The sequence below is a fragment of the Salmo salar genome, chromosome 25 (assembly GCF_965601325.2).
Source record: "Salmo salar chromosome 25, fSalSal1, whole genome shotgun sequence".
NCBI classification, from domain to species: domain Eukaryota; kingdom Metazoa; phylum Chordata; class Actinopteri; order Salmoniformes; family Salmonidae; genus Salmo; species Salmo salar.
In genome coordinates this window covers 13,222,723-13,243,482 of record NC_138315.1, presented here as the reverse complement: position 1 = coordinate 13,243,482, position 20,760 = coordinate 13,222,723, and the positions used below count along the sequence as shown (strand labels likewise).

Genomic DNA, 20,760 nt, shown 5'->3' with positions numbered 1-20,760 from the left:
TCATGACTCGAAACAGTATTTATATATATATATATATATATTTTAAAACCTATTCATTACTTCGGTGGTGAAAAATACTGTACAAGGGCCATGCAATTGAAATTGAGTGAAATGGTAAAAAGCCAAGTCAATGTTCTGATTGCCAAGTGCATTCAACCATTCTCAAAACATGATGAATGATGTTACATAAACAAAATCGCTGTCCTGGCAAGTTTTCAAACACGAGCTAGACTTATGTAATTGTCACCGAATCCCGAGCATCTCATGACGTTCAGGCTCCAAACCAATTGAGCGTGCACAAATATTTGACTGTGTGTGTATCATCAAAATATATTACCTTAACCAGTTGTTTTAGATACGCCGCATATCCTAGTCATTTGTTTCAAAAAAATATTGAAATATAACCTTTTATTTAACTTAGGCAACTTGTTTAATCATTACGGGGAGAAACATGTCCGATGATATTGAATATTCACTTAGTATCCTGTGTCAATTACGTCGGTAGAACACAATTTCTACTATGACGACAGTGGAAAAGAGGAAGGAACAATTATGTAAGTAAATTCAGAGATCACAGGTCTCTGGAACAATCTAGCTACGAGTCACATTTCAACAAATACGTGTCTACATACCATTTGAAATGGTAATGAGTGCTTCATTGAGCTTCATTAAGCACATAAAGAGAATGAGAACACATCCAATGTTTCCATGCACAACACATTTATTTTCTTTAAAACAAATCTTTATAGCAACCATAACGAGGCACAAAAAAAAGACAAAAACAGCAGGCATTTTTAGAGGAGCCCTTCTAAGCCATAGACACCTTTTAAAAAGTAAACTATCATTCCCCAAACTACAACAGACAAACAAGAGCATAGCTCAGGCTAGTACATTAGCTGTTATTAGTGTTACAGTGAAAATGCAGTTCATTAGCAACTTCAGGCACAGAACAGAGCGGGTCCGTGAGGGCAATCTAACAGAATCAAGTTTTGCAGTTGTGTATACTTCTTGGGACAAGCATAAACATGTAGCATGACAAGAGGGCCTTAACTCTGACTTCCTGGTGAAGGAACGTTGTGGAGGAGAACATTTATGGAGTCAGTCGTGCTTCACTGCCTTTGCTCCTTTCTACTCCTTGGAACCTGCAGGAATACACACAAGTTAGTTTGTGTGGGTGTTTCCCCCCCCCCACACATTTTGATTTGCAGTCCCACCCCATGATCACGGATCACAATGCAAGTCAGGATTTCCCCGACTGATTTATCGACAGGCATATCATCTTGTCTGAACGGAACATCCATTGAAATTTTGCAACTCTACTTCGGTGTCCAATTATGTAGATCTATACATGATTTTTTGTCAAATAAATCTATATGACTTCATATACATTCAATATTTTATTAGTTAGTCTATGGGACATGTGCTTCTGAGCAATGAGCCAAATTGCCAATTGAATTCAAATGACCTTGAAGTTCCAACATCGACCCACTGTCACGAACGGCTACTTACTTGATGAATGCGTATTTGGTGCCCCTTTCTGGTCCTCTAAATAGCCAAAGCTCAAGAGCGTAGACATGTTGACAGGGGTCGAATTCTGAGATTTCTGAGATCTGCAAGACCAAAAGGCAAGCATTTAAAACACAGCGGCGGGACAAAATGGGGCCTAAATAAAATGCGGGAAACAAAACATTGAGCTCTTCAACATTTAGAGCTAGCGGAGGGTTCATAACAACCATAAAAAAAAGTGGGAGAATCTGTCAGTTGATGGTAATATTGATATGGTGAGGGGGGAGTACACTAACAGCAAACACTGAATTTGGACCATGAAAACACATACCTCTAACTGAGATACAGTTGAACTAATACATGTTTCTGTACCCTACAAAATGGGTCAACAATATCTTCACATTTTAAAATGTCCTTTTATTCATTATGGTTCTAATCATTTATTGACTGTGTAGACGTAGCCATCTCTGACATAACGCTGTACGCTTAAAAGGGACATCTCTGTAGGCCTATGTTTGACAGGTCAATGTCACAGGTCACTGACAGGTGGCAAATGTAAAAAAAAAAAACATTTGCACAATGACTTGCATTGTAGAGTAAAGACCACATTGGTAGCAAAAACAAAGTCAGGGGAGGTCATGTCATCACACTATTTGAAGCTAGCGATCTGTTTGTTGATGTATTGGTTCATATAGCTAACCGAGCTGAACGGTTTGTGAGGACATCTGTACTCTTTCATCAGTATTATTTGCAGACAGGCAAGTCTGGTATTGGCCCATAGTGTTAGAGGACCCATTTTTACATGGACATTTCCATTACGATCTTCCACCATGTTGAAGTAGTTAACTGGGTGGGGATTCCTATGGGCTGGGAGCGATCAGACAATGTTTAGAGCATTGTCTACTAGTGACTCATAACCCGTAGTCCCCTTTGTTTTATCCGTAGGGCGGTGATTCATAATCGCAGTCCCCTGAAGGGCGGGTAGGTGGCAGTTGAATAAAGAGAAAACAATGCATTAGAAATCCTTAAATATATTTATTCTGCAATTCATGTCTATAGGCTACATTGAGGTTTTTGTTTCATTATTTTTATCTGCCATTAGTGGGTAAGCTTTAGCGCCTAACTGTACGCCCGCCACATACATGCCAATCGCCGAATGCTTTTGGGAACTTGGGAGAAAATTACTGAGGCAAAAAGGACAATGTTGGAGTTTAATTCAATTCAATAAGAAAAAGCTGCGAAATGGAGAGTTGAAAATAAAGAAGGGAGGGCCAGAAAAACAATGATTGGGAAAGATTTGGTGACGTGGTAAAAGAGGATTATAGCAGTGCCGACTACGTTATGTGTGATGACTGTGATGCGTTAGACAAATTCGAGAGTCAAAAGACGGGGACTTCATATATGGCACCTCAAGGGAATTGCAGCCAGATGAGTTAAATGGAATTGTAACCTAACTGAAAACTGACTGTAGGTCTATAAGCTCTCACTTAGCCTAATACAATATTAACTCCTGCAGAATTTAGCACTTATTGCAGTAAAGTGATACACCAAATGTACATTTGGACTCTGGAACAGGAGTAGAGAAATATGATTTCTTTCTTTCAGCATCTTGAAATAATGAATGCAAGGTTAGGGACCATCTGTAAAGGTGCCATCTTTATCAGCGTCATAAAAGCTGATAATATTCCAACCACATAAAATATGCATCCGAGACAAACGTAAATCTTATCAGAAACATGTTGGGTTGTTTTCACTGCTTTTAATTTCAAAATTATGTCATTTGGAAATTTGGCACGGAAAGTCTATCCTTTTTAAATGTTTTATTATGCATTTTCTTCCAGTTCCTAAAAGTCTGCTGCACGAGAGAAGCAGAGATGAAAGGGGAACTTTACTGACATCAACCAGATTGAATTCATTGATTTGTTACATTGATGTCATAAATCACATTGCTGATATTATTTCAGGGTTTATTTCATCTTCTAGGGCAGTAATGACAGAAGAAAAGCTGCATGTATCCAATTATAGACAAGTTGAAAAGCAGAAACATATCTAAATTAGGCTGAAAAAAAGAAATCCGGCACCCCGTCCAAAACTCGTTCCGTCGTCACTGACTGTACATCACATTTTCTAATCAGCCTATTTACGGGTTAGGGTCCCAGATTTTCACTTTAACACATATAGTCGGACGGTTGCGGATGGGTTATTAGCAATTGCAGGTGGGTCCGGGTGAACAAACAGCTGACCCATGCATCACTATTGTCTACTTCTTCAAGTTGGTTTAACTATGGTTTGTAAATGTCATCGCCATCTGGTGCCACAATGACAAGATTTGGTTCAGGTCGCCAGCACTGCAGGTGGTGGTAAATCACCATTATTAGCTCTGTGCTTTTTCAAACACAAAAGAACTGACTACTTCAAAATGGAGATGGCCTCAATGGCGCTGCCCGTGCTGTTACAGACGCCATAATGGGACAGATAGAAAGACGGGGCCTTTAACTAATTCTATTCCTTGGCCACATCACATCGGCCTTATGCGTTCTAAAAAAGTGTGGGGCAGGAGTTTTGGGCAGTGCAATATTGTATGAGAACTAGGGAGGCCAGGTTCAAGACTACCACAACAAATATTGTCAGCACATTGAATCTGCAAGTTTCTGGGAGAGACAAAGGCGCAATCTGGGATATTTGCACCCGATTTTGGTCACCAAAATGAATGATATGAGGCCAATACCTATTGATTCTTGAATAATGTCAAAAGAAAATTGTATAAACATAACTTGCCTCATGAGCTTGTGAGTAAAACGGTCCCTTCTTATTAACTCAAAATGGAATATTATTTTTAAACAAATGCCTTTGTTAACAATATATGGCTTCAAACATTTTAAAAACTATATCGATGATACCATTGAATTGCATCCAAAGCGGTCTGTAAATGTTAAAATAGTTACATTTCTTCAGCCCCATCAATTGGTAGCGGGGCTGCTGGGCTGAAACACAAATACACCAAGAGTGTAGCTTTAATTAACACTCATAAACTGTTGTGCTTGGTAAATGACCCTACTTTTCACATTGCAATCTACTTTTCACATTTAATGCATAAAATGTTGCCATGTGGCAACATACCATTTCTCTTCATCCACTTGCTTCCATGAATGAAGAAATACAAACACCATTGAACTTGACAAATAGGGGGGGGGCTTACACTAGCCAATGATGTCCTTTGGTGAAGTCACATGACATGCAACTCCTCTCCCGATCACATGCTAGTGGGAATAAGGAAACTCTGACATTTCTGACTGGTTGAACGCAGCACTTGTAGAACTACACCTAGGTAGCAAGTCGGAAATGTCAGAGTTTGAACTAGCCGCGAAGGCAGAAATCGCTAGCTGCTACTGAAATGCCCCACAAATTGTTCTCATAAAACTGTGTGTGTACACCTCCTTCAATCATAAAATGGAAACTCAATCTCGGGTGATAAACATTAAATCTAATTTTCCAAGTATTTGTTCTTTGGAAACGGATCAAATGCATTTGTTGCCAAATGGAAACAAGTGGGAGGGCCCTGGAAGTCATAGGCAAAAGACAGTGAAAATGACATTTTCTGTCATTTTTAATAAGTAATATTGGCATGATTCATATGATTTTAACGTATTTTTTTGTAAAGATAAAATATGGCCAAACAATGTTTTTATATATGCATGGATAATACAGTACAATACTGCTTTAATAAATGTACAATATCATTAATAAAAATATGGCCAGAGTGAATTATTTTTTCAAGAAAACAATTTCAGAGAGTGAATGAACAAAAACAATAATTATAATTCAAATACCTAATTTATAATTGAAACCAACATTTATGATTTTTGTAGTTACCGATGTCACACAGTGTTTCCATATCTAAAAAAAATAATTATCAAATGGATTTACTATTTGTATATTTATAGCCATTTTATGTAAGAAAAACTAATCCAACATTTGTTTGCATAGTTCTATCATAATGTGTGCAGTAATTGAGTACATTATTTTGGGGCTATTTTGGGGCGATAAGCAGCTTAGACGAGACTTACATTTTTCAAAGTTAGAAACAAACTATGTTCATCCTGTGTGAATACAGAAATGCTGTTACCAGTTTTTTTTCCTTCACATTACAAAACAGTAGTTTATAATTATTTGTATTCTTACAGTACAAAGAATCCCATATCATTAACAATCAATAGGAATTACATACTGAAGTCATGTGTGTTTGACCTCCATTTCTATTTGACATGAACTATTTGAATGTAAATATACTGAACAAAAATATAAACGCAAACATGTATAGTGTTGGTCCCATGTTTCATGAGCTGAAATAAAAGATCACATACATTTTCCATACACACAAAAAGCTTTTCTCTCTCAAATTTTGTGCACAAATTTGCAGACCATCCCTGTTTGTGAACATTTCTCCTTTGCCAAAATAATCCTTCCACCAGACAGGTGGCATATCAAGAAGCTGATTAAACAGTATAATCATTACACAGGTGCACCTTTTTACTGGGAACAATAAAAGGCTACTCTAAAATGTGCAGTTTTGTCATAACAACACAATGCCACACATCTCAAGTTTTGAAGGAGTGTGCAATTGGCATGCTGACTGCAGGAATGTCCACCATAGCTGTTGCCAGAGAATTTAATGTTAATTTCTCTACCATAAGCCACCTCCAAAGTCATTTTAGAGAATTTGGCAGTACGTCCAACCGGCCTCACAACTACAGACCACGTGTAACCACGCCAGCCCAGGACCCCCACATCCGGTTTCTTCAACTGCGGGATCATCTGAGACCAGCCACCCAGACAGCTGATGAAACTGAGGAGCATTTCTGTCTGTAATAAAGTCCTTTTGTGGGGGAAAACTCATTCTGATTGGCTGAGCCTGGCTCCACAGTGGGTAGGCCTATGCCCTCCCAGGCCCACCCATGGTTGCACCCCTGCCCAGTCATGTGAAATCCATAGATTAGGGCCTAATGAATTTATTTCAATTGACTGATTTCCTTAAATGAACTGTAACTCATTAAAATCGTTTAAATTGTAGCATTTATATTTTTGTACAGTATATATATATATAGTATATATGTATGTATGTATGTATGTATGTATGTATGTATGTATGTATGACTGAATCTTTGAGCCTATAACAAAGAGTTACATATTGTAAAGTTGCCCAAGCTGTCTGGAGCTGCACTCTGCTGTGCTGTGAATGAAAAAGTATAACATTGCCATCTTGTGGATATATGGTGTAAATATTTCAATGGGGTCACTCACGTTTTCTTGAAATTGCCTGCTGCATCTTCATTCTTTCCTGATGCTAAGGACAAGTTCTCCATCTGGCTGTTGGGAGAGATCTGACAGCAAAAACAAAAAGTGTCTTGAATAGTCATTTGTCATCTCGAATCACGTCAGGATTGAACACGAGGTGAAAGATGGATTGAACACGTGATGAAACCCCCTATTTCAGTTGGCAACATCAGCTTCTATTGGACATACTAGGTCACTTTCTTCTCTATCACTGCAACTGCAAGAGAGGAATCTGATAAATCTAGAATAATTCAAATTTGGTAAACGCCAGTGACAATTTGATGCTAATCAAATACATTTCAGCAACAAATGGGGACATAGCCAAAGATGGTGGTATAGTGGTTGGTTATAAGTTTACTAGATACGGTAGGTGTTGAGTCTGAGAACTCTATCCATTGTTAGCTAATATTTGTACTGAGCCAAAAACATGTAGCTTTTCATGATACTAGGCAGGTGATATAATGCTGTCAAAAGGGAAGTCAATGTCCAAAATAATCTAAACAGGTCTGTCTGCATACTGGACTTCGAAGACCTCAGAATAAACTATTAACTCAATTTATAGTAGCACAATATATGAACGGGGAAATATTGTTACATTTGCTGGGTAGCGCATCATCAGAAGTGAAATTGCAAGGATTTCTCCATTCACCTTCTCTTTGTCATCAAAGTCCCTTTCCCAAGTTGACTTATTATCACTCCCAAAGGGAGCATTAGTTGACATGTAGTTTTGAAAGCTCTCAGTTGGGCTGGAAGAAAGACAAATTTACAAATGTCAAATAACCCATTATACTAATAATAGCCTTAGCCTGTATAACTGGGCTGCATTCAGCAGGACTCAACAGTGTGCAATGTTTGATACGTCAGAGACGGCGGATGTTCTGAAGGACTAGTTGAAGGATGTTGTGATAACAGTGGCCCCGAGGGTGAGTGTGCATACAGTGCTCTGCATGAGTTTTGCAATATCAAATGGTAACCACGCCCATATTGATCAGCCCACACTCCACCACACCCACCAAACGGGAGCAAACATACAAAGGCTGTTGAAGAACGGTGCGCACCGTTTGGGGGAAACGTGTCATTCAGTCCAAACCACCACGCAATGTAGCAAAACGTTTAACAAACTGAACACACCCCTGTTTTACAATAGGATACAACCTCAAACAAATTTGAAATTTGGATGATCAATGCACACAATCCATCTTGGGCTGGCTAAGTAACCATAAATGACTAATAAACTAACTTCACAAATAGATTACTTTTTAATTCCAGAGTAACCATCATTATTCTCATCTTAATTTGCCTTTTTGGCTTTACCTTGCTTGCTCTGGAGCTTTTGGAGATCCAGAGAACCAGTTTGGAGCTTTGTAAGATGATGCAGAATTAGGTTTGGTGTCCAAATTGGTCTCCTCGTGCCACAATAAACCTGTAAATGAATGAAAAGAACTTGGTTATCAATGTTGTACATTTTAAAGGAAATCAGTCCGGCTTTCAACTTACTCTTTAAAGTTGTAATAGTAGAAGGCACAAGCCGCAACTTTGTAATTGGGTAGCGCATCATCAGTTTTCCTCTTGTCATGTCAGTCATTGCAAACCTTAGGGACCTTTACTATCTACTGCATCTTAGCCGCTCTATCACTGCTCATCCATATATTTTATACTTATATATTCTTACCCCATTCCTTTACTAGATTGTGTGTATTAGGTTTTGTGGGATTCGTTAGATATTAGGTTTTGTTGTGGAATTGATAGATATTACCTGTTAGATACTGCTGCACTGTTGGATCTAGAAGCATAAGCATTTCACTATGCCCGCAATAACATCTGGTAAGCATGTGTATGTTACCAATGAAATTTGATTCGATTTGGAGCTATTTATAACTTGTCTGAAATGCGGGATGGTCCCCTATGCTGAAAGGGGGGGCCTGAGTGGAAAAGTTTGGGAACCTTTAGTATACCTAAGCAATAACCCCTGGTTAAGCACAAGGGGGTGTGGTATATGGCCAATATACCATGGCTAAGGGCTGTTCTTATGCACGATGCAACGCGGAGTGCCTGGATACAGCCCTTAGCCGTGGTATATTGGCCATATACCACAAACCCCTGAGTTGCCTTATTGCTATTATAAATTGGTTACCAACGTAATTAGAGCAGTAAAAATAAATGTTTTGTCTGATAGACCACGGCTGTCAGCCAATCAGAATTCAGGGCCCGAACCACCCAGTTTATAATACTAGCTATTTGCTAGTTAACGATTTTTTTAAAAGTGTCTCGCTAGGCCATCCTTCCAAACTGGATGGGTGTGTCATTTTACCTAGCTGCACTTTTTTACAGTCTATGAGCTAGACAGATAGCTAGCTATAACTTACTTCATTTCCACAGATGAAAGTGGAGATAATAATCTTTGCTATTTCTAGGTCAAACAGAATACCGTTTTTACCCCTCTGTCCTCCTTGTTTAGCCAGTTTAGTATACGCAGAATCGGACTCATTAACTCCCGTACGGCGTCCTTTAGTCCTCTCCTCAGGACCATTGTTAGCATCGTCAGACAGTCCAGGAATCTGGGAGGTCGGGGCAGCTTTTGTTGAATCATCATCACCATTGCCAACGCCTAAAAAAAAAATCACACACACAATTATAAAGGCTTGCTTCAAGTTGTTGCTAGTTCGTTAGCTAACGTTAGCTACTTCAACTAACTAGCACCCTCACCTGGTAACGTTACATCTTAGAGGCTTGTTAGAATAAGAAGTGTAACGTTAGCTAGCTAGCCAAGAGTCAGAATCAGAGATATTAGCTAGGCCTTCACAGCTAACGGTAGTTAGCTACGTTAGCTAGTTAGTCAGTTTTGCACATTTGAAGACCAATTGTACTTGCCATGGTCGTTTTGTCGGCGATCTGTGTCAGTGTTCATGTCTACTGTTGTCTTTCTGTTGAAAAAAGAACGCAGTACATTGTCATCCTTGCGTACACTGCTGGTCAAATTGCTAGCTCGGTAAGGACGTTAGCTTAGCAATAAGGCGTTGCCAACTAGCGTTAGCAGCTAGCTATACGTGTTCGTTTTAGTGCATGGATGTAAGTGTAGGTAGCTTGTAAGTTAATGTGATGTTAAAGCATCATTGCAAAACATTACTTACATTTCCAGGTATACTGCGTTCGCAAATCTGGACACCGGCAAAAATAGTGCGGAGAAAACCCGAGTATGGATTTCGAGCTAACTTGTAGGGAGTGACAAAACAAACGTCTGACTGTGCGGAGAGTTTTGTTACCATGGAAACAGGGCTGGAGCGTTTCTTTTTTTCGGAATGTTAATGAGTTTAAAAACAGAAATTATGTGAAATTCATTTGAATCAGAGGTGATATCTATATTTTGTTTTTGACTGTTAATTAAATTAAATAAAGATATTTAAATTATGAATAATCCACCAAACCCTTTATCTGCTACTTATTGTAGCCTATCCATAACCCACAATATAGTTGAAAAAATATGTTCAAAAAATATATATTTAAAAATAATAACAATATTTTATATTCTGCTTTATTATTTGAATACCTTGTAATTAGACCTCTATTACGCCTAGTCTTAAAACATTAGGCTAATTTTCCATGAGTGGGCTTGCAGTGCAGAAAATGAAAACATCTTTCCTCCGATCTCTATGGAAGCTCGTTCCTGCCACCAAAAAAAATGAAAATCTGACTACAAGTTATAAGATAGTAAGTCATTATTATGAGATAGTATGTCCTAATTATGAGATATGTGAGTCATTTTTATGAGATATGCAAGTCATATTTGTGAGATAGTAAGTCATTATTATGAGATAGCAAGTCATTATTATGAGATAGTAATTCATTATTATGAGCTAGATAGTCATAACTATGAGATAGTAAGTCATTATTATGAGATATGTGAGTCATAATTATGAGATACTAAGTCATAATAAGGAGATACTAAGTCATTATAATGAGATACATTTAGGCGATCTGTATCACATGAATCCAATGTGCGCTTTGCATTGGGTCCTCAGCTTTCAAGGATAACCTTATGTATATCCTATAGTCAATCACGTGTGTGTGTGCATGTGTGTGTGAGAGAGAGAGAGAGAGAGAGAGAGAGGGTTTGTTGTGATATTGTTCCATATTAATGGATTGGAGCGATTTGTTGATGTGAGTTGGTGTCTGTTTGATGACATCTGGTTGACATCAGATTTAATTAAAGACATGCTCCGTAACTTTGGCGACTACTAAGTGTATTTTAAACATCCCGCTTTGGGCTGGATGTGTCAATGTGTAGTTCATACATGCATAATCTCTGAGCAGAATTACTGTTTTACCCCAATTAACCACAAAATCCCTAGTTTGAAAGTTTTTCTGGAAGCTGTGCTGCGCTAGTCTGGGTACCAGTCTCTTTACCTAATCCATTCCGTGTACTCCATGTCATGTGCCAAAGAGACTGGCCTTTCTGACATCTTCAAATATGAACATTATATCATTAATGTGCTCGAAGAGATCAGAGAATTTAAACATGACTGAATTACCCTCACAGCTATCCTCCAATCACAATGATTATGGAAATATTGGAACTCTATCACTTTTTTTCTCCACAGAACATGTTGGTATCCGATTGCGCAGCATCCGTTTTTTGTTTGTCTAGATGAAACCAGTTTGTCAAAAGTTGCTTGTTTTTAAGCCTCAAAATACACCTTGTGTCACGTCCTGACCAAAGTAAGGTATCATTTTCTATAGTAGAGTAGGGCAGGGCGTGACAGGGGGTGTTTTGGGCTAATCTATGTTTTCTATTTCTATGTTTAGGTTCTAGTTTGTCTATTTCTATGTTGGGATTGTTTGGTGTTGATCTCTAATTGGAGGCAGCTGATCCTCATTGCCTCTGATTAGAGATCATATTTAAGTAGTTTTTTTTTTTCTCATTGTGGTTTGTGGGTTATTGTCTTTTGAGTAGTGTGTTGTCCTCTCTGCGCCAAGGGTGGTGGTGGGTGGTGGTGGTGGTGGTGTAATTTCAAGTTATTTATGTATTGCATTCAGTTTCACGTCTAATAAATATGTGGAACTACGAACACGCTCCATTTTGGTCCGCTCCTTCGAACAGCCGTGACACCTTGCCAAGCTAACAGCTAAATGTTTGTTTTTGACTATGTTATATATTTTCATTATTTTTTGATGCTCCACATGTTGTCATGAAAAAAAGGAAAGTTATTTCCAACAACCAGTGATCAACTCTGCCGCAAATCCAGCACATATTGAATGTTTCGATTGCTGAAAGGCCAGTCTTTTTGGCATTGACAAGGAGAGGCAAGTGGAATGTTAGCTAAAGAGAGAGACTGGTACTCAGACTAGTGCTGCGCCATTTTCCCTACAGTTTCATCCACTACAAATCAAATCAAAGTTTATTTGTCACGTGCACCGAATACAACAGGTGTAGACCTTACAGTGCTTACTTACAAGCCCTAACCAACAGTGCAATTTTTTAAGTAAAAAATAGGTATTAGGTAAGCAATAGATAAGTAAAGAAATAAAATATAAAAAGTAAAATGACAGTGAAAATAACAGTAGTGAGGCTATATACAGGTGGTACCGGTACAGAGTCAATGTGTGGGGGCACCGGTTAGTCTGGCTAACTGAGGTAATATGTACATGTAGGTATAGTTAAAGTGACTATGGATAGATGATAAACAGAGAGTAGCAGCAGTGTAAAAGAGTGGTTGGCGGAGGGACACACACACACACACACGATGCAAATAATCCAGATGGCCATTTGATTACCTGTTCAGGAATCCTATGGCTTGGGGGTAAAAGCTGTTGAGGAGCCTTTTGGTCCTAGACTTGGTACTGCTTGGCAGAGAGAACAGTCTATGACTGGGGTGGCTGGGGTCTTTGACAATTTTTAGGGCCTTCCTTTGACACCGCCTGGTGTAGAGGTCCTGGATGGCAGGCAGTTTAGCCCCAGTGATGTACTGGGCCGTACACACTATCCTCTGTAGTGCCTTTCGGTTGGAGGCCGAGCAGTTGCCATACCAAGCAGTGATGCAACCAGTCAGGATTCTCTCGATGTTACAGCTACACAACCTTTTGAGGATCTGAGGACCCATGCCAAATCTTTTCAGTCTCCTGAAGGGGAAAAGGTTTTATCGTGCCCTTTTCACGACTGTCTTTGTGTGTTTGGACCATTCTAGTTTGTTGGTAATGTGGACACCAAGGAACTTGAAGCTCTCAACGTGCTCCACTACAGCCCCGTCGATGAGAATGGGGGCTCACTCAGTCCTCCTTTTCCTGTAGTCCACAATCATCTCCTTTGTCTTGATTACGTTGAGGGATAGGTTGTTATTCTGGCCCCACCCGGCCAGGTCTCTGACCTCCTCCCTATAGGCTGTCTCATCGTTGTCGGTGATCAGGCCTACCACTGTTCTGTCGTCTGCAAACTTAATGATGGTGTTGGAGTCGTGCCTGGCCATGCAGTCGTGGGTGAACAGGGAGTACAGGAGGGGACTGAGCATGCACCCCTGAGGGGCTCCAGTGTTGAGGATCAGTGTGGCAGATGTGCTGGTACCTACCTTCCCCACCTGGGGGCGGCCCGTCAGGAAGTCCAGGATCCAGTTGCAGAGGGAGGTGTTTAGTCCCAGGATCCTTAGCTTAGTGATGAGCTTTGAGGGCACTATGGTGTTGAACGCTGAGCTGTAGTCAATGAATAGCATTCTCACGTAGGTGTTTCTTTTGTTCAGGTGGGAAAGGGCAGTGTGGTGTGCAATAGAGATTGCATCATCTGTGGATCTGTTTGGGCGGTATGGAAATTGGAGTGGGTCTAGGGTTTCTGGGATAATGATGTTAATGTGGGCCATTACCAGCCTTTCAAAGCACTTCATGGCTACAGACGTGAATGCTACGGGTTTGTAGTCATTTAGGCAGGTTACCTTAGTGCTCTTGGGCAGAGGGACTATGGTGTTCTGCTTGACGCGTGTTGATATAAAGACTCAATCAGGGACATGTTGAAAATGTCAGTGAAGACACCTGCCAGTTGGTCAGCACATGCTCAGAGCACACGTGCTGGTAATCTTTCTGGCCATCTTGTATTCAAGATCCTAAATGGCCTGGCTCCCCCTCCACTCAATACTTTTGTTAAACAGCAAACCCAAACATATGGCAGCAGATCCACAAGGTCTGCTATGGGAGGTGACTGTATAGTTCCCTTAAGGAAAAGCACCTTTTGTCAATCTGCTTTCTCTGTGAGAGCTTCCCATGTCTGGAATACACTGCCATCAGACACACATAACTGCACCACCTATCACACTTTCACAAAAAACATGAAGACATGGCTAAAGGTCAATCAGATTTGTGAACATAATCCCTAGCTGTGTATTGCCGCTTTCCATGTTGTCTGTTGTCTGTAGCTTGTGAGGTGTGGAAACACTTTGTTGCTTTTATGGATTTTGTCTTGTTGCTTTTTGTACTATGTTTCTCTGTCTGCATGCTATGTCTTGCTTGTCCTATGTTGCTCTGTGTGTGCTCACTGCTCATTGATTGTCTGTATTGTAATTGTTTTTAATAACCTGCCCAGGGACTGCAGTTGAAAGTTAGCTGGTTGGATAAAACCGGCACTTTTACTGAAACGTTGATTAATGTGCACTGTTCCTGTAAAAAAAAATATATATATTTTTTAACTCAAACTCAATATTGATGGTAAGGGCAGATTTCACACTCACCGTCGGAAGATTCTTACGAGGCACCCCGCCCTGTGTCCTCTATACCTGCGTCTCTTTCTCTTGCCAATGACGTGGATTTCGGCCTTGTTGGGTGTCTGAAGTACATCTTGTGCGTCCTGCTTGTTGAAGAAAAAAATGTTGTCTAATCCGAGCTGAGTAATCGCTGTCCTGATATCCAGAAGCTCTTTTTTGCCGTAAGATACGGTGGCAGAAACATTATGTACAAAATAAGTTACAAATAACTAAAAAAAACAACACATAATAGCACAATTGGTTAGACACCCGTAAAACGTCTGTCATTTCTTCAGGCGCCATCTCTTTTTCAAATCAGCACCCTAGCTGATTTGGAAAGGCACACACCTGTCTATATAAGGTCCCACAGATGACAGTGCATGTCAGAGCAAAAACCAAGCCATGAGGTCGAAGGAATTGTCCGTAGAGCTCTGAGACAGGATTGTGTCAAGGCGCAGATCTGGGGAAGGGTACCAAAAAATGATGAATGGAGCAATGTACAGAGAGATCCTTGATGAAAACCTGCTCCAGAGCACTCAGGTCCTCAGACCGGGGCGAAGGTTCACCTTCCAACAGGACAATGAACCTAAGCACACAGCCAAGACAACGCAGGAGTGGCTTCGGGACAAGTCTCTGAAAGTCCTTGAGTGGCCCAGCCAGAACCCGGACTTGAACCCGATCAAATATCTCTGGAGATACCTGAAAATAGCTGTGCAGCAACGCTCCCCATCCAACCTGACAGATCTTGAGAGGATCTTCAGAGAAGAATGGGAGAAACTCCCAAATACAGGTGTGTCAAGCTTGTAGCGTCATACCCAAGAAGACTCGAGGCTGTAATGACTGCCAAAGGTGCTTCAACAAAGTACTGAGTAAAGGGTCTGAAAACTTATGTAAATGTGATATTTCCGGTTTTTTTTTATAAATTAGCAGACATTTCTGAAAACCAGTTTTTCTTTGTTATTATGGCGTATTGTGTGTAGATTGACGAGGGGAAAAAACGGTTTAATACATTTTAGAATTAGGCTGAAACCTAATAGAATGTGGAAAAAGTCAAGGGGTCTGAATACTTTCTGAAGGCACTGTATATGTATCACTATATATGTATGTAAGTCCTAGGATACAATAATGAATAATGTGGAACAAATAAATACCATCAAAGGATACCTTACAACTTACAATAATCAACACCTTGTGAAACAGCTGTGAAAACCAACCTGGCAATATTTAAGATTTTAATTCATAAACGTTGATATTTTTTCAGTACAGTTGTGTCATTAATACATTTTCACAGATTTTTTTGCACACATGGCAATCATAGACTAAAATACTGAATTCTGTTGTGTAGAATATAGAGGAGGTGGTTGCTGTGTGGGTCGACGGTTCTGTCTGTCACTTGTTCTCAACAGGCAGCCAATCTCGGAAGGGGGACTTGAAAAGTGAGACCGCAAAGTCCAGGCACTGCTGCACTCTTTGTTCTGAGTGTTTGCAGTGCTACTGTTTTTAGGTAATCTGTGTATCTCACATATTATGTGCCCAGTATGATAGAGCAAGAAAACTTTTAATCAGATAATGACAACAACAGTAGCTGTTACTTATGTAATGAAAGTTGGAGGATGGTTGGTAATGGAGGACATCAGGTAGATCCACATCTGGGTGTTGGGCAGAACACCTGGGTCCTGGAGAACAGGAGCAGAGTTATAGGGAACAGGGTAGGAGACAGACGTAAACAAGCAAAACACACAGGTTACACTTTTCTGTGAGAAAATGTGATGGATTAGTGCAGTGTTATAACTGGGAGATATGTACTTTAAAACAATTTTGGAAGGTATAGCCTACCTCAAGCTGGTCCCCCCTCCGACTCAGAGCACAGACAATCAGACTGATCCGTACGCACTGGATCTGGTGTGGCTGGGACAGTCGATGACCCCAAAGTCATTTGGAGGTAAATTGAAGAGGTACATTTTTATAAGCTCAGCATAACTGCCATTTCTTGCTTTCTCAAATGTCAACCAATGCTTAACATACTTTGTCTATTGGGCTTCACTGAAGTGTAGGGCGTCAGGGCTTTCAGTGGTCAACCGTCCAACTGCTCCAACTGTAGAAGATTGTTGGCTTCCACCGAGGTAACCCTAGGAAGAGAAAAAATATCAGTGTTGGGGAATCTAAAACTAGCTTCAGGTTATTTTGTGTGCAAATGCAAATAGTTATTATCTGAGATGTTTTATATTCACTTTAACAAATGGTGACCCCCAGCTAGGAGCAAAAGAGCAACGAGGTTTCCCAGGTCTCGCCTTCCTTTTGTCCTTCTTACATTTTTGCCTGGATGTCATAGCACCTGGTCCCCTTCTTGATTCTGCTCCGGTAGCTCTCCTTCTGTTTCTCCTGTGCCCTGTCGATATTCAGTTTCACCTTGATCGATAACATGAATAAATGCAATTATGGTTCATTTTACAAATACATTTCTTACATATCTCTCGGAGGGCCAGAAAATGAATTAACAGCGGACAATCATTTTTACCTTGTCAAAAACCTCCACATCCTGGTTCGACAACTTCCATCACATCAGGTGGGGTTTCAGTGATCTGAAAGTACGTTATACAAAAATAGCAATAGACAAACAACAACACTAAGTCAATCACAAATTTGAAAGACTACAGTATATGTAATAATTATATCTACAATTGCATTGTTTACCTTAGTCAACAGCTGCGGCTCCCTTCCGTACTCGGTGGAGGCCTGGAGGCTGCTGTTGTGTGCAAAGAGAATTACCTTCAGGTTGTTCTCCCACCGTTCCTGGTACCCGTCAAGGGACTTGCCCATGGCAGTCCTGAGGATCTGGTTGGTCCATTCACCAAACCTGGAGGAGGGGGCTAGGAAAGCGATATCTATTGAGACTGTAAGATATTGAAATATGTCTGATTATGTACCATGGAAAAAAGATTTAAAAAATGTAAAAAATAAATAAAACAAACCATTGATGATAGAATACAACCTATAACATCTGTACCATGTTCAAGCGCTCATGACCTTGGTCACTCAAGATGACCTCAGGAGAACCGTGGGTGTTGAAGATGTCCATCATCGCCTTGGAGGTGGCCTTGCCAGTCTCGGCCTTGATGGGTATCATACAAATCAAAAATACATTTTTGGTTCCAAGCACCCTTTTTGAAGGGTCGCAGAAGGGAATTTAAGGTTAAACACGTTCTCTTCTTTTACTGAATGGGTACCACCCACTTGGTAAAGTGATCGGTCGCCGTCAGACACCAGCTGTTGACATTCCTTGATTGTGTGAAGGGTCGGATGAGGTCCACCCCTAACATTTAAAGTGTTAGAGAGAAAATTACTTTATTCTTACATGTATCGGTGTCATCCAGTATACAGATTTTCATATTTGTAAGGATACTGACACACACACACTCTGTAATATTGAACTCGGCTGTGGTCAAATAAAGCAACCATTACAAAACAACTTATCAGGGCAAAATTTGAATTGGGACACTTACCGATCATGTGCCATGGTGAAACAACTTTGATGGGCTTCAACTCCGAGGCCACAGTCTTCACCCTCTCAAACTTCTAGCAGGTCTCTGAAATGACATTCATTGAAATCATAATAATTTCAGATGTGACAGAATGAGATTGATAAACAAAAGCTTATTTCACTTGCCCGGCTGACCAACTCCTTGACAATTCCCCGTGAGAAGAAGCGTAGGTTGATTTTGGCAATCATGGGCTTCACTCCGAAATGGCCAGCATGCATCTCGGCCAGCACGGCCTCTTTCTCCTCCTTAGTCAAAATCACCATCCTGTGTGGCTGGCCATCCTTCCCCTGTAGGTAGGTGTGATTGCCTAACAAGTTGGAATAGACGAGTTGTTGAAATACCCAAGTCTAAGTACATTTGCACTGCTACGACACTTTTTGGTAAGGGGACACTATTTGGCATGACAGTCCCTAAATTAGATTTTGATGGGGTGCCCCCTGCCTCGTGGAAAATACACTTTAGTCGGCCCCCTCTTGACAGCTGAGAGAAAGCGAATTACCTGCCTTTCTACACATTTTTCCATGATTTATGACAAGTTAATGATTCTGAGTGAGAGTGACTAACAACATCAATGGGGGCTCCCTGGAGGTAAGGGCACCTGGGCACGTGCCCTGCATGCCCGGGTTGGTATTCGGCCGTTATTAATACAAGTTTAGATAGCTGGCTAGACTAACTTAACAATATAACAATTGTTAGCTGACATGGCTAATTGAGTGACTGTCAGTGACTGACATAACAAGAGAAAAACTGTTGACACACAACAACATTTCTAAATTGCACCTTGAGTATCTTACTATTCTAACTCACAACAGTAAATTGAGACCCTGACTGAGTGTAACAGTGTAGGTTCCGTCCCTCTCTTCGCCCCAACCCAGGGACCCTTGGACACATCAACAACTGACACCCACGAAGCATCGTTACCCATCGCGCCACAAAAGCCGCGGCCCTTGCAACGCAAGGGGAAACCCTACTTCAAGTCTCAGAGCGAGTGACCTCCTCCTTTTCCACAGCAACCAATGATCCGGGTCACGGCACCAATGTAACTGTGTAGGTTCAGTCCCTCTCTTCGCCCCAACCTGGGCTCGAACAAGGGACCCTTGCACACATCAACAACTGACACCCACGAAGCATCGTTACCCATCGCGCCACAAAAGCTGCGGCCCTTGCAACGCAAGGGGAAACCCTACTTCAAGTCTCAGAGCGAGTGACATCACCGATTGAAACCCTATTAGCGCGCACCACCGCTAACTAACTAGCCATTTCACATCGGTTACATGAGTTCCAAAAAATTATTATGCTCAGGTAAAACAATTCGGCAAATCTATATTTCCAAGTCATATTCTTGAAGATCAAAGGGTATTGCTTTAATTGGAATGACTAGAAATCTGACAGACCTTGGTTTTTAACGTAACGATATAGCCTAATCGTATTATTATCTGTAGTATAAAGCAATGGGTTATAAGAAGCCTACATAACCAACCCATAAAGTAAAATGCAACATCCATTACAGGCGAGCTATGTAAACTCTAATATTGGTTTATCCTGTAATAGATGTCGTTCAATTGGTAATATTCATTTTGCCTTCTTCTAATGCCTCTTAAATGGAAAGTAATCTAAAAGTAACTGAAAGTTATCAGATTACGTTACTGAGTTTTGGGCATTAAAAAAACGTATGTTACTGATTACAATTTTGGAAGGATAACTGATAACTAATATAGATTGCAACCTACCCAACCCTGCTTACTATCTCATAAGTGGTAATCAGATGTATTTATTTTTGCTTGCAGGAATGAGCTTCCACACTGATCTAACTCGATTTGAAAAGACTAAGTTTGGTTTTATATTACGGCTCCTTGTATTTTATAACATAGCGTATGGCTATTCAGGGATTTTTTGCTCTTGACTGTAGGTCTCAAGGATTAGAATTTGTTGAACACTATTACATAGACTATAATATTTTCCTAACATGCATGTTTTTCAAATCAGATGACTGAAAATGTATACATTTCAAATTCAAATATCATAGATGACCGCCTCCCCAGGTGGCTGGTGTGGGAATATGCGCAGAGGAAATGATGTGGTAATCGTCCTTTTATTACAGTGAGTTGCAGGCTACTTCCTCCTAGGATTTGCCGTAGCCTAGCTCTGCTACATGAAATATCCGCCTAGGGGTTGGTTCTTACCGTTCGTATATCGAGTGAAGAACACCAAAGCTTATGGAACGCTGGCGAAGTTACTGACTGCAATTGTTCATCACTTTGGATTATGAACATTCGTTGTATTGTAACATAGTATCGAAGCCGAAGTAGGGCAATGTCGGCTGAAACCGGAGTCTTGCATTTAAGAAACAAAACAAATAGGCTATTGTCGGTGAATTTTCGGGATATAACAGAATAGCCTGACGAGTGCAGTAAGTCACTTCGTAAGTTTTACATGCAAGGTAAGTTGTTTTGGTTTGTTTTTAGAATTATATATTTTATTAGTAATGTGCGGCTACCTGTAGGCTAGAGTCCTATGCGTAGCCTATACTTTGGACTTGCGGGGACCCTAAATAGTACAAATGTAGCCTTGTATGTAGCACACTATCACAGTCGTTTTCTCGCTTAATAAGGCAGTGAGTGGCACATTCAGTCTCTCGACGCTTTAGGTCAACCAGATAA

At 40.4% G+C, this 20,760-nt stretch overlaps 2 protein-coding genes across 7 annotated transcripts in view; one reads left to right on the top strand and one right to left on the bottom strand.

Annotated features, from left to right (window-relative positions):
- Positions 1-701: 701 nt before the first annotated feature.
- cg057 (CG057 protein) lies at positions 702-10,124 on the bottom strand. Of its 5 annotated transcripts, none has more exons than XM_014172928.3 (9): positions 9,972-10,124; positions 9,712-9,764; positions 9,269-9,448; positions 8,155-8,263; positions 7,490-7,586; positions 6,808-6,887; positions 4,452-4,490; positions 1,510-1,610; positions 704-1,142 (listed from the first exon to the last, which is right to left on the bottom strand). In XM_014172928.3, exons 2-9 carry the CDS (start codon positions 9,746-9,748, stop codon positions 1,129-1,131), a joined length of 657 nt encoding a protein of 218 aa, XP_014028403.1. In that variant the 5' UTR covers positions 9,749-9,764; positions 9,972-10,124; the 3' UTR covers positions 704-1,128.
- A 10,092-nt stretch (positions 10,125-20,216) lies between these two features.
- The window catches only part of LOC106586172 (activin receptor type-1), a 37,772-nt gene continuing 37,228 nt past the window's right edge, over positions 20,217-20,760 (top strand). The window contains exon 1 of one of the 2 annotated variants that reach the window (XM_014173112.3): positions 20,217-20,540. The gene's annotated coding sequence lies outside the window, so the exon portion shown is untranslated. The remainder of the gene's footprint in view (positions 20,541-20,760) is intronic. The other variant, XM_014173110.3, reaches the window with a different exon arrangement.